Source organism: Nematostella vectensis, chromosome 9 (genome assembly GCF_932526225.1).
Source record: "Nematostella vectensis chromosome 9, jaNemVect1.1, whole genome shotgun sequence".
Taxonomy (NCBI): Eukaryota; Metazoa; Cnidaria; class Anthozoa; order Actiniaria; family Edwardsiidae; genus Nematostella; species Nematostella vectensis.
In genome coordinates, this window is record NC_064042.1 from 12341401 (window position 1) to 12365318 (window position 23918).

At 39.3% G+C, this 23918-nt stretch overlaps 1 protein-coding gene and 2 long non-coding RNA genes across 5 annotated transcripts; 1 reads left to right on the forward strand and 2 right to left on the reverse strand.

Moving 5' to 3' along the window:
* Positions 1-11988: 11988 nt before the first annotated feature.
* On the reverse strand, positions 11989-15010 carry LOC125572510. The gene is made up of 2 exons (XR_007313848.1): positions 14755-15010; positions 11989-12297 (listed from the first exon to the last, which is right to left on the reverse strand). It is a non-coding gene; the product is annotated as an uncharacterized LOC125572510 (long non-coding RNA).
* A 175-nt stretch (positions 15011-15185) lies between these two features.
* Positions 15186-17824, forward strand: LOC116618260. Of its 3 annotated transcripts, XR_007313849.1 has the most exons (3): positions 15186-16774; positions 17173-17350; positions 17497-17824. It is a non-coding gene; the product is annotated as an uncharacterized LOC116618260 (long non-coding RNA). The 3 variants fall into 3 exon arrangements; XR_004296112.2 differs by having other exon boundaries at positions 15227-17350; XR_004296113.2 differs by lacking the exon at positions 17173-17350 and having other exon boundaries at positions 15227-16774.
* Positions 15771-22496, reverse strand: LOC125572509 (TNF receptor-associated factor 4-like). Its single transcript, XM_048733056.1, has 3 exons — positions 19180-22496; positions 18512-18973; positions 15771-17995 (listed from the first exon to the last, which is right to left on the reverse strand). The coding sequence occupies exons 1-3, from the start codon at positions 19299-19301 to the stop codon at positions 17803-17805; spliced, it is 777 nt and encodes a 258-aa protein (XP_048589013.1). The 5' UTR covers positions 19302-22496; the 3' UTR covers positions 15771-17802.
* Positions 22497-23918: the final 1422 nt, after the last annotated feature.

Below are 23918 nucleotides of genomic sequence, written 5' to 3' on the forward strand. Positions count from 1 at the left end.
TTGTTGGAGCATGTGAAATGTGCATAGAAGTAAGGTGGATAGGGGCCAAATAGACTTCAGAGCATTTCGTTCCTCTTTACAGTTATCGGTAAGTATGACTTTTGGTCCATTTTCCTTTCCACGACCATTGAATGCATATTCAGGTAAGCATGAGCAGAGCATTTTAAAGCCCTGCTTTAATGTGGACTCTCGCTCATCACTAGCTATCAGAATACCGAGTGGAAGTGCCCCTGAAACATTATGTGTGCACATAACACTTTAAGATTGTGCTCCTCAGTGTTAGAAGTAGCATCAACAAACACCATTTCTCCAGACTGCTGAACTTCATTGTGTACACGCTTCATAAGGGGTGTAACAATAGCAACCAAAAGAGGTTTGTCCTCCCCCCCCCCGTACACTTGGTGGTGAGTGGTAGCATCAGGGTTATCTTTGCTATATTGTTCAAGCCTTTCAGCCAGTCTCTGGTACATCATTACCCCTTGTCCTCCATACCTATCCTTGCCATATTGTGTGTAAAGGTAGCTAAAGTCCCTTCTTCTTGGCACAACTGCTCGATTAGCCTTCTTTCGATGAAATTCCAAATAGTCATTACATGATTCCTTGAGCTCTTTTAAGTATTGTTGTCTTGCAGTTGCTGGTGTATGCCCACTTTTATACATTTTCAATACTCTTTCTGTACACTCAGGAGTCAGGTCCAGAAAGTTTGATGCCTCCAAAGTTTCAAGGGAGTGGTTGTGCTCCCACTCAATATCCAATGAGCAGCACCCCTTGTGGTCCAATTTGACAATCATCTGGAAGGGACAGTTGGTGTTTTTCACTCTAGCAGAAGGATTGATATGTAATTTTTTCTGTGGGTCCTTACTTGGGCTCCAGTTGCGAGTATTATGCTGACACCTATAATAATTCTGAAGCACGTAGCCACTCGTGGGGTTTTTCTTTGTCTTGAGCTTGATGGAAACGTTATTAATGACTTCGTACTCAGATATCCATAGCTCCAGGTTTTCTTCTGTAATATCTTCAGTCAACACGTGGGCCTTGAAGTTCTCTCTATTTCCTGAAATTGACTTCAGGTAGTAAAAAGAATCATCTGGGAGCGAGGCCAAAAAATACTCATCTGTAATTTCGGATAATTCAAACGATCTCTTTTTCGAATGCACTTCTTTTATAGCTGAAGATATTAGATCTTTGAGAAAATCAGGTTTGTCCGCCATCTTGAGCCATCCAAGTAATGACGTCATACAACACTCTTGAGCGAAAATCACTCTCGAACTAGTCACGAAGGAAGTCGTCGGTTTGGTTGGTTTTCGATTTGGCATCGACGGTTTAAAATGGCAACGACGGTTCTCAGGAATGACAACGACCGTTATAATTGGCAACGACCGTTTACGAAAGGGAAATTTGCAGCGGGGAAATTAACATTCATGTGGTGTGAAATGCGCGTTACTTTCCCGGCCACCAGGGCCTGTGACGCTATTAAAACCCCCGATACATGGCCCCGGTATTTTCCGATAACGTCCCATTTTCGAATGCCATACCTTTCTTTGAGCTGCCATGTTCAGTGAACTAAACTTCGGCGGGAAAAAGCGTATGCATGCTACACCCGCTTTCGGGCCCTCTCTAGTATTTTCACCACAGGCTACCCCAAATTTTAAATTTAACAGACATCGATAGATAGAGAAAAAACTATATTTTTTTCAGTCAATACCAGAGATATAGATTTACAACTATCTTTGTTGAAAGATTATAATTTGAATATCCGGTTCCAATTTCCGGTTCAGCGTTAATTCCCCGCCCCCTTTTCCGGTCTGTTGAGGGCTTCTGTTAAATCCCCTGTCCCCCGGTGGACAACAGGTGTTAAATAGGTGTTAAAATCCCCCGCATGGCCGCGTTACCTCCCCGGTATGTCCCGGGGGGCCGGACTGTCAATTGACTGGTGCATTATTTGCGGATACCTGTAATGCGTTATCGAGAACTGCCTCTAATAATGATAAAGCAGAGTTTAGACATTTTAAAAGTTATTTGTTTATGAAAATTGCCTCTTCATTCCCAGAAATAAGGGACATTAGCCAGCGGTTTCTCTGGGCTCACATTTTGCTAGGCCCGCGAGGAATAACAGCGGTATCACAAATAAAAACAAGATTCCGGCCAGCACAGGGGCTTCCCTTTTATTGTTACACTCGAAGTTTTTAATCAGGTTGACTAAAATTCCAAATAAAAGTAGTATTAGCGGTTTTTAAACGTGCAAGAGGCATCTCTGATTTGATACGTCCAATGATAATGGAAAAACATTATATGCGCAAATTAAAAAAACATGTATTTTAGAAAGGCTTTATGGTTCCCCTGTGTCTATCCCAGAAAGCCTTGGGACCGTTTAAAAACAAAATGGAAAACGGACGAACGGAGAGAAGTTGTTCTTGCGGAGCGCACCGTTTTCCTTGCTTCAGTCTGTATCTTAAAGACAACAATAATGGTTCCTGAACTAGGCATAACTACATAAAATGTTATTTCTTCGGGAACAAAATTGGAAGGCGCTACTGCCTATTTTATTGGCCAATTTGATGAAAGGACAGTCGATTTACCAATTTCGAGTCCTGCACCTGTGATGCGGCGAACAGTTCTACCTTTTAAACGACTACTTTTATTCCCGATTTCAATGAAATTACAGAGAATGTATGGAGGATTGTATGCTCTCAAGCGAACAAAAGTGCAATGTCCAAGGAACAATTATAGGGCTTTCTCTGGCATCGTTTGAACGGAAAGTGTATCACTCGAATGGCAAGGGTTTTTTTTCGAGTCCTGCATCGTGAGCCCAAAATCTCTGAAACGGGAAAATTTGATAAATTGTGATGTCTCCTCACATTTCCTTATAATAAATGGCAGCCATTTTGACATTGTATGTGCAATTTTACGCATGCGCTGCGGCCATGTTGTCTCTTATTTCTGGGAATGAGTCGTCGCCTTTGAAGTATGGATTGTACCCTATGCTTTCAATGTCTGTGCTGCTGCCGTCACCTAATACTGTTTGTTCTCCGATTTAAAGTTTCTACCTTTCAGTTTAGGACGTGCTTGAAAATTACCCCGTGTAGCTGGGGATGTTAAAAGTTTTAGAATATACTTCACCTGAATTATATTTTAATTGAGATTTGAGGAGCTCGTTCTGCGTCGTTGCTCAGAAAGATGCATGCATGGCTGATATACCCAAAGGGATAAACAATCACACCGATGTTCTAGAAAAAATCCTTTTCAAATATGTGGTTTTGGTTTCTAACTGCTAGAACCATGCGAGTAATGGCCTTATCAAAATTACTGTACAAATGATGTTGATGATATTAAAGTATATTATCCAGACAATCTTTAATACACTTTATTTTCATGCGCGATCAGAGGGGGTGCTTCATCTCTTATAAAGGAATCCAAAAATACTATGCATATATAATGCATAAATATGATACCTGCGCACAACCCTCAGCCGCGCGTGAAAGTATATATGCAACCAGGGGCTCATAGATAGGGGCGTCACTCTCCAGTATTGTATGGAAGGGAAGAAAGTCTTTTGCAAGAGGTGTCGGTTCTCATGCGTCTTCTTTGAATAATAATACACGGATCGTGATTGGCTTGCTTGCCATGGCGCGAACGATTCTCGAAATATGGTACCAAAAGTTTGATTGGCTTAAAGCGGGAAAGGAATGTAGTTCGAGTCTGAGTAGCCTCTACGGGCGGGGGGTGTTGTGTGACTCCGACCGCTGGGGGCTGCGAAGGAGACTAACAGCCGATTGGGTTATCATGTTATTTTCAGAAACAAGGATCCCGAGCATCTTTGTATCTGTTTCCATTTGGTCCGCACAATATCCAGTAATGGCGAAAGTTCCTTATGCCGGATTAGTTAGCCGCTTTAGCGGAACATCGCCCCTCCACACTTGAACGAATGCCCGTTAGTTCATATGGAGTCTAGAAAAAGAGCATCAGAATTTATATCAGACGAGAGCAACCACAAGAAGCAATGTTTTCAATCAGTGGAAGACAAAAAGTGTACGCCGAGAAGGTGCGGTGGCGACGAAAATGAGGACAAACTTGAAACAACCTCCACGGGCCGCGAAAAACTACGCTAGAAACTCCTCTGGAAACAGAGTGAAGAAAGTCTTTTGCAATGTCGTGAAGGCGGAACAATGTAAGCGTTGTTAGAAATTGGTTTCGTGTCTGATTTGATCGAGTTAAGCCCACAACACTCGGTGTTTCCAAGTGAAAATCCTCCCCATGTATTTGCCATCTTTCCGTCGAAAATCCAAGCTTGATGAAGGAATTGGCACTTTTCATCCAGTGCGGATGCTTTTCGGCTCATATGGATCTTTTAAAGTGCAAAGTGAATTGTTTAACCACGTTGTAATAGATTCTGGACTTGTGCTGAAGTTTGCATTTGAAACAGCGGATGTAGCATCACTTGTCGCGAAATGGTTTTCGCCCGCGCACCTCTATGTTGATTGGCTAGTTCTTGCGGGATTGTTGTTTCTAAAAATAGCGTGATAACCAAACCGGCCATACCAAATTTACAATACATGAGTGACGCCCCTATTTATGAGCCCCTGATACAGCAGAAATGCCGTTTTAGGACTGTGTGTTTTATTTGTATCTGATTATAGCTATTGAGTTCATCGTAATTTGATGTGCAATGGTCCGAATCTTTTTGAATGTAGAATAAAAAAAACTTAGCCTGTCTCGGGTGTCGATATTTTTTGTAAATAAGCCCTTTTTATCTAGAGATAAAACAGATTTTGAAATAAACGCCTCCCTCGTATAAGCGACTTCCAATCGCCTCGACGGTTGTAGCGGTCTGACTGACAAATCATCAGGATCATGGAGTCATAAATGACACACATTTAGTTTTCACACGATGGATTAGACGGATAGCAAAAAGGTTGGGAAAAAACGGAAGGAAAAATAGATAGTTGAGATAAATAGCAGAAATGAGTCACCTAGGTGTCCATGAATGTATCATTCGATGGGTGTCGTCATTTGTATCCAACAGGAGTCAGTATGTTAAGATAAGGGATTCACGCTCCCATGTAATATCACCTAAGGGAGGAATCCCACAGGGCACCAGGCTAGCTCCGTTACTATTTGCAATATTGGTGAATAGATTAGCGCGCGACTGGCAGTATCGCATCAAGTATGTAGATGACGCTACAGTTTTTGAAGTTGTTCCAAGAAATTCTCCTAGCTACCTTCCGTTTGTTGCGAATGACATAAATAGCTATGCCCTTGCACGCAATATGCGCCTTAATGCCAAGAAATGCAAAGAAATGGCCATGTGCTTCCTTACTTATAATTCTACTGAGCTTGCTCCTATGCTCATAAATGGTTGTGTTATTGAGCGCGTGGATTGCTATAAGTTGCTTGGTGTCCACATCACCAGTGACCTCTCGTGGAATACTCACTGTGATGCTATCGTGAAGAAGGCCACCAAGCGGTTGTATGCAATCCGTGCGCTCAAGAAAAGCGGTCTATCATCAAACGACCTTATTCAAGTATACTGTAGCACAATGAGATCTGTACTTGAATATGCCTCGCCTGTCTGGTCGGCATTGCCAGAGTACTTGGTAGAGTTAGTGGAATCGGTCCAAAAAAAAGTGCTGCGCATAGTGTTTCCAAACCTCTCTTACCATGAGGCATTATCACACGCTAAATTGGAAACACTATGCCAGCGTAGAGAAACGGCATGCATCGCTCTCGTGGCAAAGGCCAAACGCGGAGGCCCCCTTAAACGCTTAATTCCTATTCCTGTAGCAACGCACCATGGGTATGGTTACGGTCCGGTACGGCGTCTGTTGTCCCCATCTGCGGCCGTACGAATAGGCTCAACAATTTCTGTACTTATCGTTATCAACAAGTTATGTAAATGTAAGGATGTATTATATATATACTGGCTGCCCTGTAATTCAGCTTTCGCTGCAATAGGGTTAATAAACACATTATCTATAAAATGATGTGCGCATCGTTATGCTAAACATTAATTCGATCTCATTTTTTTTAAAAATAATAACGTTTTATTACAATAGTGTAGTCGTATGATTATATGCTCATTATTTAGATATATCTTTTTTAGATTATAACGAGTCAAGTCATCCTATCCTACCAGATTTCCAGTTGAGACATGGCCAGTTCGTCGAAAGACTCGGCCAGTTGGTCGGAAGACTCGGTCAGTTCGTTGGCCGATGAGTTGAAAGATATGACCATGGGACACAAGGTAATGAGTATGAATGTTGGGAAAAATAAAAAAGACGACAAAAAAGAAGAAGTACACGCTAAAGACGACAAAAAAGAAAAAGTACACGCTAAAGACAACAAAAAAGAAAAAGTACACGCTGAAGACGACAAAAAAGAAAAAGTACACGCTGAAGACGACAAAAAAGAAAAAGTACACGCTGAAGACGACAAAAAAGAAAAAGTACACGCTCAACAGAGAAGAGAAAAAGTGTTCGACCTGCTGAATAAAGAAAAACCCGATCTTGTTTTTTTGCAAGAGTGTTCAAGTGCTAGAGAGCTCGAGAAAAATTTACCACCGTCTTTAAATGTGTGCAGAGGGGGCAGTGAATGACACAAACAAAAGCTGTTCATGCATCGTTTTCAATAAAGATAAAATAGAAGTCTATAAACACGACTTTGGCAAAACCCATCTTTACCTTAAAGAAAATGACAAGTTATCGGATGAAGGTGAATTTCTTCAAAGGTTGTTTGTCGGACGCTGTAAATCAAAGAAAAGGTAGTTAGACCTGTTGGTTGCTTCCTATCACGGACGTCAAAATAGAAAAGGAGGAAAAGGGGCCCTAACAGATGAGGAAAAGAAATAAATTTTTATTGATTTACTAACACTGCTAGATGAAGTTTGCAACAAAGCAAAATGCTATGTTCTTGTTGGAGGTGACTTCAATCTTAATTATGCGAAAGCTAAAGAAGTAGTTCAAGAAAGATCAACCATAGCAAGTACAAGTACAACCTGTACACAAATGGCTTCGAGCGTAATAAGTAGTTCAAGAAAGAGCAACCATAGCAAGTACAAGTACAACCTGTACGCAAGTGGCTCCGATGACATGGTGGACTATTTTATGTATAACGGTCCACCAGGTGATGTCAGCAATGTTCGAGTTGGGGATGCGATTGACCTGTTTGATCATAAACCTCTTTATGCAGATTTTAATCAAGCTATCAAATAAACCCGCCCAGAACAGACATGGAAAGAAACAACGTTAAACCAGCTTCTCCACCAGTGTATGTTTAAGATACCTCTAGCGAGACTGATGGCAATAAGGGGAAGATCATTATTTATCGGGGGCGGGGGGAGGCAATTTGAATTTTTTTCTGGTTCAAAAATTTCGACACACCCCAATCTAAAGCACAAAAATAGTAACCCTCCCCCAAAAAGGCGGCCAAGAATTAAGGTCCTCCCCCAGAACAGAACAAAAAAATAAAAAAGCATATTGTTTAGTTCAGAAATTATACTCTAGTTGTGAGATGCTCTACGTACGGCACGTCCTTTCAGGAGCACCAGAAAATTATATAAACAAATGTTAGTGTTAGGACGGGTTGTAATATTGTTTAGGTTATAGTTAATTGTCGTCTAGTATTTCATGTTTCTATCTTGAGAAACGGAAGTTCTTAAGTTTTGTTTATCTTTTGAGGACTGTTTAGATTTTGTTTTTAATTGATGGTTTTCTTAGTCTAATTTGTAGTACCCCGTGGACCCTCCGCTTATGACCTTTTGTGACGCCTAAATCCAGGTTGTGTTTAGTTTTACATACGTGGCGGAATCATAGTTTCTTCTTTTCCTTTATGACGTTTTACTTGGGCAGTTAAATCTTTGGAAATATCTTTGAAACTACGTGCCATTTTCCATCCTCGGGGACCCAGGGCGTCGCGGAGATCGGGCACACAGGCAGCGCGCGTTTCTAATCCAATTAGTCCTCTGACTAGACCTGTCGCCATTTTCCAATTAGCGCCTGTAAAAACAGTCTCGAAATTTACACATCAAGAGGGAAGAGAAAAACTATACGCTAAACATAACAAACAATATTGGGAAAATTATATGGAAAGGCTCAAATTATTCTAGATAGTTCAAGGGTTGAGTCAAGTTTGAGGGATTTTAATTGAACTGTTTATTGAATTAACCTTTGATGTACAAAATAATTCCGACCGAGAAATCAAACGCATTCGAAATGAGAAGAAGTAGTACGACGTTTCTGCGGTGTATTTCGTCGATGCACAAAATCGTTTATTTCTAAAAAGAACCTCGGTTCCGAAAATATTTCGGAAGTCGGTGGTCCACTCTTCCTATCGATGTTAGGGCATTCTCCGATGTACGCAGAAGGTAAATTACTTGCTATTTCATAATGGAGCTGAGCGGGCAAAGCGCAGAGCGTGCCCAAGTTTCTCCCTGCTCAGTGTCTGTGAAGTGTTTTGAGAAGTGTTTTCTCCATGATTAGTGTTTGTGAACTGGTGAAGTGTTTCTGAGCGTGAGGTCTGCCTGCTTTTCAAATTCACAAGGATCGCTCTGATTGGTCTCATTTTAATTTGATTACCAAATGAGACCAATCAGAGAGCGAGCTTGATTTAGTTTTTAGAAATGGGTTTTACAGAACAGTTGCCCAGGTTGTCTTTCAGTGCTCACAGCGCGGGCTGTGTGCCCGATCTCCGCGACGCGTAAATTTTATTTACACTTTATATAGAGGAATTTGTTGTAGTCAGGTGCAAGTTGTGCATGCGCAGTTTAGTTTTAAAAGTTGCTTAATCATTAGTTTAATTTTAGAGATACATTGACTTCTCTGATTATTTTGTAAATATGCTTGGACAAGAGACCAATTCTGTCTAAAATTACCACCCACTCTTGACGTCGCAAGTAATATTCAAATTAGATATTCGGACGTCGCCGGTTTCATGCGAAAATTTCACAAAATTGCTCATTATAGAAAGATCACAAATCAGTACAGTATTCCGTTAAAACCAAGTATTGAAAAATTGGAGGAATTATTGGTGGGATATTCACGCTACTATATTAACTAGTCAATTTGTCAAAATAAGCAAAAGATAATTTCGTGTCATGTTCTCTTTAAACACGAACGCGCGCTATAAAAGGGAGAAACCCTTTTTCCGCCGAAAAATCTGTCAATCAAATAAGTTGAGACTCTAAAGCGTGTGTCATGGAGCTCTCGACAAACCAGATAATGAAATTGCAAGTAAAAAATTAAGTAAAAATTTTGTGATCAGAAACATACTTAAATGCAACGGTACCTGTGCACAGAAAATACAATGTTTTACAGCAGAAAAATCATATCTCATTCGTAAATAGAAAGAATTTGTCTCCCCCTTCACGTGAGTGTTAAAGTTCCCCCGTTCAAACTTAGGCATGTTTGTGGCTTTTTTCATCAATAAATCCTAAAAATTGTCGAAAAAGGAAAAATCTCTTACGGGTGTTCGATAACCGACGACGTGAATGTAAACAAACGATCGCACAACTTCATTTGTGTCGCTTCTAGTCCAAGGAGGAGTTGTTTTTTTCTTTTTCGCACGAGCGTTGTACATTTGTCAAAGACTTATCCGCTTACCAAGTGCTTTACTAAATCTTTACCCAAGTTGCATCGATATTCTTGTATGGTATTTAAAATAACCATTCCGCTTTCTCAGTGAAAAAAAATGGCATTTAAGTTTTCTTAGGCAAAGCATAAAATCTTCTAAAAACAGAGTAAGCTAATCCCTGTAAAAACATTGATTGTTGCACTTAGATCGTGTGTTGTAAATAAAGCGATTTCTTCGCTTTTCCCCCTTTTTATCAATTTACTTTTGACCTATTTACATTTCAATCATAGACCTATCCAATTGAACAAAGTTTGAAGCCCAAGTTCCAATTCTGCATCTCCTAAAACCACTTCTCCTACTAGGATTGGATTGGGCATGATCAAAAGTGCTTTACATGCACAAACTGATCTATGCAGTTTACAATAATGAATGCGAGTATGTAAGCACTGTACCAGAAGATTTCCCCCAAATATAAAGTGTAATACAGTGTAAATAACAGCTTGAAAACATTAATATAAACTACTTGTTATTTGAGTTGATTAGGCAGCATGCCTATAGTCGTCCTCACATTGTTATCGTATATGAATTAACACTGATGACAGTGCACTACAAGACAAAATATGTCCTGGTCAATTGGTATTGTAGTGGAGGCAGTCTCAAAGTCTCAAGGAGGAAGTAAGATTCGAAGTGGAGGCTAACAAGATTATGAGAGCCAAGGGTATGTAAGTTTGTATTTTCGAGGTTTCATTAAATCATCTTGATTTTATTAACTGCATTTTTCTAGCATCAGAGTTAGGCGTATGGGGCCCTGCTCCCTTTTCTCAAAATATAGAGTCCAAAAAAACATAGTATAGATTGTTTATTGTGTCATCTTTTGTAAATGTTTTCACAATGATGGAAAAATAAACTGTATGGTTAGGCAAATTTAGGTTGCCTTGTTATTAAATAGTTACAAAAATAGTTGTATACGTAAGATGTGTCATGAACTACAGAAGTAACACACCAATTTGGTAAATTAAACATATACATTAAGATGTATATGTTTAGAATATACACATTTTAAGAATCTGGGCATTGGAGAGGGGCTATTATTTGATAGTAGGTCCTAGCATGTGCCCTGACAGATATTAAGCAGAAAGCAGAAAATTCTAATACTGTCTAAAAATAAAGATGATGTTCACACACCTTGCTAATAGTCTGGTGGCAGAAAATAGGGGTTTCGCACAAGTCGAGAGCTAGAGAAGATTTGAAAGCAGATTTGAGTAGACATTGGTCCCCTGAACAACGCCTGGTAGTTAGTGGAGTAGAATTGTGGTATACGTTTTGAATTATTTATTATTTTTCGGGTGAAAAACCACAGGTACCCGAGTATGAATTTTACAAAATAATTTGGATCAATTGAGCTTTAGGGCCACGGCAGTAATATTAAGATACCCGATGAGTATCAATTGAGCTTTAGGGCCACGGTACCGATAAAACATCGGGTAAAAATACCCGATAAAACACCGGGTAAAAATACCCGATAAAACATCGGGTAAAAAATACCCGATAAAACGGAAACATGGATCCTAAAACATCGGGTAAATACCCGATAAAACATCGGGTAAAAATACCCGATAAAACATCGGGTAAAAATACCCGATAAAACATCTGGTAAAAATACCAACGGACATCGGGTAAAAATACCCGTACCCAATAAAACATGGATCCTAAAACATCGGGTAAATACCCGATAAAACATCGGGTAAAAATACCCGATAAAACATCGGGTAAAATACCCGATAAATTATCGGGTAAAAAATACCGGATAATAAACACTGATATATGATACCCAAAAGCGGGAGCTAGTGGTGACATATTAACACATTAATATTATTAATTTACAGATTCTTCTTGGTTTCTTTTGATTGTACCTGAACGTGTGCGTGGGTCTATTTTTTGTGCGCGTTGAATTTGAAACTACTGTCTAGTCTATGCAGAATGTATTGCTTTGGGCTTCGAACTCTTCACCGACGATTTTGTGCATGTCCGCAACCCGGGGGATGAAATAACCAATTTACCAAGAAATCTGAACTTTAGATACATTTCAGTGTTCCTTTCAGTAGGCTGGAATAATAATTTCTTCAAAGGTTTCTAAATGTTCATTTCGAATGTAAACTTTATAAAACTATCGAGAACACGTAAATCCATTAAATTTTATCTGGAAAGGCCTTTAAATATAACCTTTCTGAGACTATCCAGGACATGTTATTCCATTAAACGTTGTGTATAAGTATAGAAATGTCCATTAAACTTTATATTTAAGTCTAGAAATGTTCTTTTAATTGAACCTTTATGTCCGAATTTTGCATACATTTACGTATTGCAGACCCGTATGCAATAGTTTGATATCAATCATTTAAAAAATAAGCACACACACCAATATACAATAAATACACACTTTATTTAACTTTAAATGTACAATCAAATTCACTGAGCTATCTCTATAATCCAATTATTTAGATCAATGAAACTCTAAGAATAAGAAAAGACTAGCCCGTGTTTGATGGAAATGCTTTTTTTCAAGAGGGATGCCTGCTTGTCCTACAGTAACCATTAGCACATACAAAACATTCCCAAATAACCTTTTAGCAATTACAAAAAAAGGTAGTCAATCATATGGCAAACTACTGTATCTTCTTCTTTTCTCCTTTACCAGCCCGTAGCATCCAGTGCATCATATTACTGCTGTGTCTGTAAAAAGTAAATAAAATAACTTGTTTTAATAATAATTCGAACAGTGCACTAAATTCAAATATTTTTCCTGACAAATTTCAGTGGACATGTATCTTTGTGTATTTGCAACAAACAATGCTTCATTTCTCAGTTGCAGGCTTTTGTGCTTTTAATAAAAAAATAAAACATTGTAGGCAACTTTGAAAATTAAACCACTTACCGTACCTAGGATTTCTTATGTTTATATTCTAGTCATTCTTTAAAAAGCCCAATTAGAGTTTACGAATAACTGGGGAAGAATGGGTTAATGACCTTGAGATCAAAAACCATTGGGAAGTAAATATTTCCACACAAAACATTGCTGTATTTTTTGCACAACTTGGGGTACGAAAACTCGCTTCAAAATGCTATATTTTATAAAAATTTCTACCAAAGTTGGATTCACTCTAAAATGAAGGTATGAATCTAGGCGGTAGGCCTCTTGGTGTTATAGTACTAAAACCGTCTTCATTACAAGCAATGTCAAACTACCGGAATTCAAGCTTATCATGCCAATCACCAATGTTTTATCAATGCTAAATCTTGGGATATCAAGGATACACAGTTTCTAACATAAACCATACAGGGGTTTCAATAACTTTTAGAGTAGCAGGCTGTGCTTGGGAAATAGGCAGCTCGAGCCAGGCGCATACACAGGGGGGTGCCCCCTTGGCAAAAAGTGGGTCATTTCTTAATAAGAAATCTTCAAATGCTATGATTTCTATGACTGCGCACCCCCCTCAGCCAATCCTGGGTACGCACCTGGGAGCCTTGAAGCATAGAATAATGGCTTGAGGTCCCCAGATAGGGTATCTCACCAGTCAGTAATATCAGTAATAAAAATTGATAAAAAAATGGAAATGGTGCAATTCCTGCATAGGATTAAAGGTAAAAACAGAATAGTCATTATTGTGTTCCATATCTTTTTTTCCAATGAAAATGTTGATGCAATTTAGTTAAAAATAGAAACAGCTTGATTCACACACTGCTACTTTGTACAGAGTAAAGATTACAACAACTCATGTGTGTCCATTAATGAAAAAAACCTAATAATTGTCCTTTTTTCTTCGTTGAAAACACTATGTTTGATAAAACAACAGCTGACAGTTTGGGCTCAAAACTACCCATGATCCTCATCCATATACATCCAAGATGGTGGCAAACAACGATGCTACGAATTTTGAGCGATATAAAAAAGGAATATGCTCCCAAGTAACATTTAATTGGCTAATGGAAAACCAATAAAGAACGACAATAAAGGATGTTGACCATGGCATAATGTAATTTTAAGTTGTTTATTACGAATCACACATAGTTTGCGAACTTTATTACGAGTTTGAAATCTGAGAATCATTGTTCAAGTTGCCGGCAGTGAGTAGGGAAGTAGACGGCAGTTCACCGCCGGTAGCTGCATTCTAATGAAACCCCTTTGCAGTTTTGGCTACTCGTGTTGTTTTGGTTGGTTTGTGCCGAGAAACAAATACAAACGAACAAGGAGGTATTCATGTATTTAACCTTCTAACAGAATTAAAAGCTGGTAGAAAAAAAGGGATTTCTCTTTCATCACAAACAAAATCCACAAAAATTACAGTGTTTATGAAAATCGACACATACATTGAATATGGTCTGTGACTAGAGAACACATTTTATTATCTTCACACAATCAGTTTACATGTCTGGTCATATTGGTTGTAAGGTTTGAAAATCTATGTATCGCGTAAACTCTCTTTGGCATGTTCTTGTAATTTCATGGCAGAGATTCACTCTTTTTTTAGGCGTAACGGATAAATGACTGGAAAGCAATATCTTATGCATTGACACTCTACCGTACGGAATGAAGCAATGTGTGAAAATTACAAATTATCAGTTGTGTTCCCTTCTCTATCCTCCTTGGTTCTATATGATTTAAGTGTTTTGGAGCCCTCAGAAATAATGCTAAAATCATCCTTAAGCCATGGGAGTGCCCCCCTTAAAATACTGAAATAACATTGAACCAAATATACCCACAGTTAACAGCTCCAGAGAAATTCATTCAAATTAAAATCTCACTGAGACGGCATTGGTAGTGAATATATTCAAGTAAACTGAAGGTATTTTGCAATCTAGGCCGACTATGTTTACATTGTTCTGTGATAATGACTGTGGCAAAACAGCAGAGTTTAAAGCTCAGTGGCAACTGAGCATAGTCTTAAAAAATCATTGATTTGTATAAAATATAAAACAATATGCAAATAACAAGTGCGTAAGTATAAGATGTCTCCGCTGGCCAGATAAAATAAAACCGAAGGCTCTTTATCGGACGGCGAACGCTGATTCAAATGACATGATAAACTACTCAAAGAAAAAAGATCAGCTAAATTCGAAAGATTTCCTTTAAAAAACAGTAATAAACAAGCAAACAATAGACAGGAATCAGTCCCAATCAGTTAGGCTTACCTGAAAGCCCTGATGCTCTCTTTCGGCTACAATTTCAGCGAGCTTTGTCTTCATTCTTACTGTTGAGTTCTCATGCAGTCGCTGGGTTTTCACTTTTAACGCTCTGTTATCTCCTCAAAATTAAAGCAATTTGATCAAAATGTTTTCATTGTTAGATTTGCCATCTGATTTGATGTGATTGAAAGAAAAAGCGCATCTTTTGAGAGGTTAGATGCAAAGTCCCACATCTAAACACGCTCTGGTATGCGAAAAGCCCGCCGTGATAGTCACGTGAAAACAATAGATACGCTTGCGCGTCACTTCCTCTCGCAGATGACTGAATTTTTCTAGGTCTCACCTAAGCTGGTGAAGCTGTATTATTACTGCTAATGCTAAGCAGCGGCGTAGCCAGGGTTTTTAACAGGGAGGGGCCCAAAAGGTCCTTTCAAGAAATTTTCTCCTGTATTTTACATTTACCGCATTTCTGGCTGCTAGAAGGGGGGGGGGGGGCGGGCCACCCCCCCTGGCTACGCCCTTGCTAAGTTATCCTATGATAATGCGAATAACAATTTAGCATCGTTGTTCTATATCCCACAAGTACAAAACACTTGGTTAAAGGAAACAGAAAATCCCGAATGCCTCCTGACATTTGCCTAAAAAAATGTGATGTTTAGGAACTCAAACCACTTTTAGTAAACTACTCGATTCTAATACCAAAAACATTTTTTCTAAGTCCAACTAGTATAATGCAATTAAAGCTTATTCCTACTTAAAAATGATACTGACTATAAGTGCCCCACTTAAATGTAACTTAGAAATACTATTTAATTTAAGTAACATCTTGTACTTGTCTTGAATGTATTTAAATTCCTTACTTCGTCCAGTATTATCTTATTTTCGTTTGAAACACTCTTGTTTAACATAAAATAGCATTGTTCAAGCTGCCGCCCTTTATCTGTACTAGAAAAGGATACCACTTTACACATTCTGGTGCGCGTCCACCAGTCTCACTTTTTAATACAAAAATGACCAGCATAAATATTATATAATTTTTTATTTCTACCAAATGTACAAATGTATAGTGAAACATTATAATGATAATACAACATGGTTAGGCATATTCAGTGTTTGTCAGTTGTAGATGGTAGATGGTACTGTCCGATAAATCTAGATTGTTTTGTAAACATAAACAACAACATACTGTCGCGAATGCAATTTATATAACACTTGCTATTCTTGCTATAACAACTGAACAAAATGACTGGTTGACTTTTTCGCTAGGTGTTTCACTAAACAATTTTTTCGAGGAACGACATCCTCTAAAATTCAGAATAATCGTTTGAATAAATTTTAACATTGCCTGAATGAAAAAAAAAAGAAATATGTGCTGTTCGTTTAAATTAAGGTCTCACAACATGTATCAAATTCGCAGAGCTGAGGTTAGGATCGCTCAGCGGTGAATTTTAGCGATTACTTCAACCGAAGAATGACATGGGTGACACTATGTAATGATTAGTCGGGAGGACTTCTTTTGACCGGAGTCGTACCTTTATTCGGAGTCAGTGGTATGAAGAGTAATGAGGAATTAAAGTGCAGTCCCATTTGTAGTAAAACAAGTAGTACGTTTGATTGACAAGCAATGACCACGTGTGCAGGATGCGGTGATTGGACGGTACTTGACAATGCAAACAGTCGCATCAGATATCATTAACTGTCGGCAAAATTAACGATAACAAAGGAAAGCTTTGAAAAGAATTTAAGGATACAAAACGAATGTCCTTTGCCATGAAACTAAGGGAGTCGGTAGGAAAGGCAGAAAGGTAACTTTGGAGGAACAAATATGTAACTTGTAATCGAAAGTTAACGAACGTAAGGGGAAAAGAAGTGGTCGCTCAAGTAGCATGGGTGTGGTGTTGGGTGACTTGGATTAGCATAAGAAATCAGATTACCAACACTGCAGAGCTAAGCACCTCCTACTTGAGTGTGGGCGATCCTACGTGTTGTGCTAATGATACCGGCAATTAGCGTACGACATCTAAAGGTAACTATATAAACAGAAGACTTGTAAGTTTACCAACTTAATGAGAAGTTGAAGATTGATAAGTACCCAAAACATGGTACGACCCGATAAAAGTCATTATGTCGCTAATTAAGCGAACAACTTCCTATTCAATCTAAATCAACAAAAACTAACAATGCCTCAAGAATGCTCTCCCTTGAACAACCCTTTTAGCTAGAGCAAATATCTTAACTTTGTCTATTTGCTTACTACAATTAGCAAAATACGGATTCATTCTAACATAACCTGACATAACAACTGGAAAGACAGTGATTATAGGATTGCTCGTTCTTAAGAAAAAGAGGCGGAGGATTTTGTAAATTCAGGGGTGATAAACAAAATGGAAATCAATCCTATAAAACCCATCACTGTCTTTCCAGGTCAACCATGTTTGGTGGTCCGCAAAGTCCGGGAATCCAATAATCCCGCCTTGTCTCACTACTCTCTCATCGGCCTCATGCGGCACGTATCTTGTGAGGGTGCCGCCATGCTCTAATGAGCGAAGAGTGATGCTAGAAACAAACGAAACACGTCAATCATTGTTTGGAAATATTATCGGTAAAAAGGGCTGTTTATAGGTTTATCATTTTACATCCATATGTACTTAAAATCTCTTTACCATATTTTTTTTAACGTTACTCTTCATCATAGTCATAGTTATTCTTCATCACTTGTTGATATCTATTTTTTCTATTGATTTGCAGCTCACCTCAGGGTGTCGAAGGTGACAGAAGGCATGGCGCGCCCTTGTAACATGGCAACCTGCAGAAAGAGGCTTACCATACCGGCCGTGGCCTGACTATAGTCCTTGCATACAAGTCCCCGCACAGATATTTCTCCAAACGTCTGTGGGGGACTCTGGAACTTTCTTGGGTTATCCATGTCTTCAACTGTCCATTGAAGACAGTGGACAAAAGAGTGGTCCAATCTTACGCCAGCAGATACCTATCCAACCAATTTAAGTGTTAGTACTGGATATGGAAATGTAAATTGCACTAATCAAATGCTGTTTAAATAAATTGGTTAACTGTATGACTCACATTGTTGCAGATGGCGTTCCACAAAAGCTGATTGTGCAATGACGCGTCATTTGCGTTATGCTGTGCCAACTGCATTCCAGTGCCGTGAAAGTTGCACCCCGGCACCTGGCAAAAGGCTGCCCTTAGCAGGCAGTCGAGACTAACGTGGCGGAACACGTTCATTCTAAAAATGGAATAAAAAAAAACTAGTTAGACACACTCGTGTCCCGTGTTCAAAAACGTATATGATGCTCCTGTATGATGTTGCAACATATTTTGCAGGCGTTGATCCCGCGTTCCCCGGCACTTTTTGCCCAATCCCGAACATTGGAGTTACTTTGCTAATGTGTACAATCACGTGTCCCCTCATCTCTCACCTAATCTAGCCCTAAATCGTGTACCTTAAAATACCCTGTCATACTTTGTTTAAAATTGCTATAAAGTAACAGTTTGGATGCAATATTATCACCTGGCACTTTGCTGACATTTTCCATGTGTTTAGCGGTAAAACATAAATCAAATTATAAACATAGCCATGTGCACTAATTCATTTTTTTTAACTTTATGTACAAACGTTTAGGATTTAGTGTTAACAATCGAATATCCGCCTTGATAAAACGTTGTGAAGACGCTGTGAAGAGCGTAACAAATTGGTCTAGGTTATATTATGTGAAAAAAAATGCAATACTATTATAAATACCTTTGCATTCTTTGTCCGCATCCCAGAGGACAGTAACGCTGAGCTCTGGGGCAGCCTAGGCGTCTGTGCTCCTCCATATGCTGAAGCTGCTGCACAGAGTTGCACTCTGTGCACCTTCTTCCTGCAAACAGGCAGGCCTCCATATGATCCGCCAGGTTTTTCCTCTGCACGAGGGTCTGGCAGCCCACATTGCGGCAGGGGACAGGCTTCTCTTGGCATGTTTCAGTATGCCCCTGCCGCAAATCCAGTCTTCCTCTCCAGGGGCACTCCTCGCAGCACAAAGACGGCAACTGCCCCACTAGACTATTGACCATCAGAACTGGCCTTATATCTTCAAGGGACAGTTCTGATCTGTCTAGGGGACAGTTGCCGTTACCAAACTGTTGTAAGTGCACCACCACACAACTTCTGCAGAAGATGTGCCCCTGTGGGCAACACACCGCGTCTTCTATGATGAACTGACTAGAATATAGGAGAAACAAACAATAATCAAAATATGATTTCATATAATGCATATCGCTCGATTTAGCCAGCTTCATTACACTCCCATATTACTTGTTTCCAAGAACGCTAGCCTGCGTAGCTGGCGGTTATGTTGAGTTTCAAGCAGTTTTGTATCCAAGAATACGGACTAGACAACAACAATACTAAAAAGATACAAAACTTACCATATGGGACAAATTATGTTGGGGTCGGCCGGGCCTTCAACGAAATCTGGATCAAAACCGGGCATACTTCTAACATCAATTACAATTTGATTTGTTCGCTTTTGTTGTGGGGCTATTATCATACAAGCCCGCGCCTTTTATACCGCTAGTCCAGCGGAGCGGAAGGCCTGTGTTAAATCAAATATATTCTTTTGTCTTTTCTCGGTAGAGATTGCCTTGAAGTAAACTGGTGCGATTGTCGCTTTAGGTATTGGTAATAGGTTAAAAGCATATACCGCTAGTCAAATTGACTTATTGGATCGAGAGACTTTGAACTCCCAAGTTGCGCTTACTTCAAAACAGTCAAACACTTAATCACGTTTAAGTTAGGCGATAGGGAAAGTGTGGCGATACAAGTGGAAGAAACGGAAAGCGGTAGATAAGGGGTCACGGGGTCGCACTTGTAAAAAATTTCTGAGTTTCTTCTTTTTGTTTATTTAACAGCTCATATTTAACGCATAACATTGCTAGTGCGATCCCTTGTTTGAGAAATCGTGAAAAAAATTTCCAATCAGCAAAACATCAAGTTTTGCTCGAACAATAGAGTTGCCCGTAGCATGAAATGTCAACACTTGTCATGCGAAAGGAAACCAGAACGTAGTTTTGCCTGTTTATTCTGTTCGTAAAGCTCTGTGCGTTCTTCACGATGAGGAGAAGCTGCTTTTTCCCGACATTACATCCAAACTTCGATCCAGGCTATGGCAATCTACTTCAACCAGCTATATGGCCGAGGATATAATACCGGCAATGAAGATTTCCGGTCCGATTTCCCTCAGTCACCGCCAGCCAGTCCAGCCGCGCAGGCCGTGATGCAGGACCGGCGAAACCAGTATATTTTGTTTAGTTATAGGTTAGTAGGGATGTCATAATAGAAGCACCATTTATTCCCTTTCTAATCTTCACAAAACGCAAGGCGATTAAACATTCCGTTGTGAAATACCAATACACGCAAATGTGCTACGTTATTTCACGCATATTTGACATTCTGTCATATGCAATTTGTATCCAATTTCCGTTGAACGTTTCTGGTATCCGGATTAGTAACAAAAATCCTTGTTTAGAAGCGTGTCTTGTTAGAGGTGACACAAATATCATACTGTAATACTGCAAGCGTTCGTAGTTCAGCGTTCTCATTTCCGTGAAACGTTCCGAATAAAAAACAAAAACAAATCCTTGTTTAGAAGCGCGTGTTGTTCAGTAGTTGTTGTGTGGTTTGAGAGTTGTAATTTGAAGTTAAAACGCGAGAGCAATTAAAAAAGCTGAAAGGAAAAAGCGTGGTGCCTTGCGAGAGTAAATTGTGAGCAGAGCGACTTGGGGGTTTGTTTTTGTTTTTCAAGTTACAGCCCGATATTGGAGAGCGATTTCATAGTCAATTAGATAGTTGGAGTTTAATTTGATATGAAAGTGTAATTCAAAACCAACGTCCATGGGTGGCCTGCCTGGGCTTCCATGGTACGTACGGCCCTGGTGTTACTGATAAAGGTCTGCTTTCTTTCTGTCATTCTAATTTATTTTGACACCATCGTTTCTAATGGTACCAAACAGGCTTACTATACGCTCTGCCTCTTTATATATATATCACTTTCTCTTCCCGAATTAGTATTGTAATTTTGAGGTCTCACACTGCAATATATGAAAATTCAGAAAAGCTCTCATATCGTTTTATTGATGGACTGCAATAAGCATTTGGCTATGTGTAGCGTCGGCGCTACGGACCAACCAAAGTCCAATAATGAAGCGTTAGGAGTAAATTGGACAAACTCCACTGCTTCTCACATATGCGTGCGAGTTTAATGCACTTGAGCATTACGGAAGAGTGCAAAAAGTTGAATAAAGCTTCGGAATCGTTAAGATGTGCTGCAATTTAAAATGGAATAAATGTTTGAGCTAGAAATGGTACATCCGTACCCTTATCGGCTTTACCCCCCATGGTACAGACGCCAGCATAAAAGGGCGCTGCCGAAGAATCCAAGTCCATTCCGCCGCAGACTCGAATACGACGTACGTACTTTTTGTAAGGTAAGCATCAAAGCAATCAATCATACTTCATACTTCGAGGGGTAGAACAAGTGCACGAACTAAGAAAAGACTGACCTAAACATTTTAGGGTGTTTATTCTATACTTTTATGACATATGTACTTTTATTATTATTTTTTACTTTATAATTCGGTCCATCCCAGCAAGGCGAAGTGGTGTTGTTTTGTTTGCGGATTCAATTTCCCCCCTTTTAACTCACGTGCGATGTATTTCAGATCATAACTGTCTGAGGAAACTTTGTAAGGTAAGCAAAAACGCAATCCACCATAACTCAAACTTTGAGAACGTATTTAATTTTACTCAATAATGATAAGGGCGCTGTTTCACCTATAATCGAAGAGGTTTTTCTGGGAACACAAATATATCCTCATTATTTTGCAAGTTTTCTCTATGCAAAATTTGCTAATGTGTTTTATCCGCCAAAATCTGTCATCCATCTACAAGAAATGGAAGAAATGTTAGAAAATCCCGCGTTCCAGGCAGCGCTGCAACAGGCTATAGCTGCCATGGTCGGACGTCGGGGTGGAAGAGGTCTAGCTGGCAGAGGGAGAGGAAGAGGGAGAGGAAGAGGACGAGAGGCGAGGTTCTCGCGAAGGGTAGTCCTTCTACCCGGGCCGGACTACGTGAATGTCCCGAGGGCCGGCCCGGCTAGGCAACGGCTAGAGGAACGGATGCTTGTGGGGAACGTTGAGTTTCATTCTGGGATGTCCGCCCATGACGTTCGTGATGCGATTTTGCACCACTTTCGGGCAAATGGCCATATGGAGGACAGGTAATTTCTGGATTTAGTTAGCATTTAGGTATCATGTATTCTTTGTTCGTAAAAGATGGTAGCTGATTAGAGAACTAGTTATCATATGCCATTACTCTTTCGTGTCAAAAACTTTAGTAACAATGCGTTTGGCAAGGGCAAACTAGTGTTCTTTCGATCGAGCGGGGTCCCTGTGTAATAGCCGCAGGTAATGACTGGAGGCTCAAAGCTCAAAGCAAGGAAAAGGGGCTGTAAATGACGATGGACACAGGCGATTACAAAGCTGCCACAAAAGGCCCTAGAGGGTTTTGGGAGATGACCAGTCATGGCTCCATCATATATACAACTTAGACAATTATTTTAGTCGTTATAAAAACAGACTCGCCACAACGGATTAAATTCGATCTAGATTGTGCAATAACTTCTTCAAACTAGAAACAGTCATTTTCGTTGTCACAATGCGAAAGTATTTCGTATGATGAGTTGATCGTCTTACCATACTATTCTATTGTTTTGCTTATAGGGATGCAGAAGATTTCGAGTACTGTTGGCCAGATCCAGCCTATCCTACAAGACTGGAGCTTCTAAATGGAGACGATCCAACTGGCCAAGAAGTGCGCACGAGATGGCGCTCAAATAGAAATCTTTATGTGAGAGCTGTGTACAGACTCACTACATATAATGGAGATGAGCCCGTGAGTTTATACTACTGTTAATAAGTAATTATATATGGAGCGGGTTAAAGCACCGTTTAAGAGTGGTCATCACATTTTAAAACCATGATATATTTCAAAATGTGATGATCACTCTTTAAACGATGCTTATGAGAACTCTGTAACGCCTTGCCAAGGGGTGGTTCTGCAAATGATTTTTGATCCTACCCCTATAACTTTTATCTGTTCCCCGTTTTCCATGAAACCGGTTTGCGTTGCTCCTAATAATACGTACATATTATTTCACATTATAAACCATCATAAATTTGGGCAAAAGATTGATATTTGTCTTATAAAGCCTTATTTTTGTCAGATGATGATTATGAATGATTTATGTGGGCTATTTATGACAAATTCATTGATATTAAATTTTGAAAAGGAAAAAAAAAAGTATTAAAAAGGTCTAAATTTGTTGGATGTTCAGACGCAGGAACCATGTAGGACAACAACAAGTTTTTATCAGACTATCAAACAGTTTTCCAGGGAAAGCAAGGGGGGTGACCAAGCCCTCCCCTTCTAGCAGCCAAAAACATAGAAAATCTATGAGACGTTATCTAAAATACCCTACCCCTGCTACGGCCTTGCATTGAAAGAGTCTTTTTGGCCCTCCCTGTTAACAATCCCGGCTACGCTGCTGTTTTAATCAATAGGTGTAAATAATAATCAGATTTTCTATAGAATTCTCTTTAAAACTGCTCAAACTTTACATTTTTTTGTAAAAGATTCGAACAGTATCAACTTAATATCCAAATCTATACCATAAAGCTATATGAAACTATGAGCATATCTTTTGTCCACAATTCTTGGTGGACTGTTTGAGTTTCTAATAGATACTCTTCCAATCATTTTCTTCACTTGCATAACAAATCATTTTTCCCATTGAAAACACAGCGTCCCCATCAGCGGAGGGCTCGGGGAAATCCTGCTGATCCTGGCCGTGTCTGGAGGCAAAATCTTATAGGTAAACAACATTTATCCAACTTCATAAGCATTGAGTGCATTGTTTTTAAATGGAAGTTTATTAGTAGAAATTATACTGCATCCCATAATGATAATTATTAAATTGACATCCATTGTGATTATGATTTTTGCTTTGCTAAACTTAGCCTGCTATTAACGCAACCAATCAAAGTGCTGCATTGGGGAAATTCATCTATAATTTAGACTAGTCATATATATTTTGTGCAATAACATCATT

Bases quoted from the DNA above. Each gene is read 5' to 3' on its own strand.
- LOC125572509 (XM_048733056.1), bottom strand. From the start codon at position 19,301: ATGATAATAGCCCCACAACAAAAGCGAACAAATCAAATTGTAATTGAT. The intron at 18,974-19,179 runs GTAAGTTTTGTA...CCTATATTCTAG, and splicing joins AACATAATTTGTCCCATATG to TCAGTTCATCATAGAAGACG. The intron at 17,996-18,511 runs GTATTTATAATA...TTCCATTTTTAG, and splicing joins TGCGGACAAAGAATGCAAAG to AATGAACGTGTTCCGCCACG.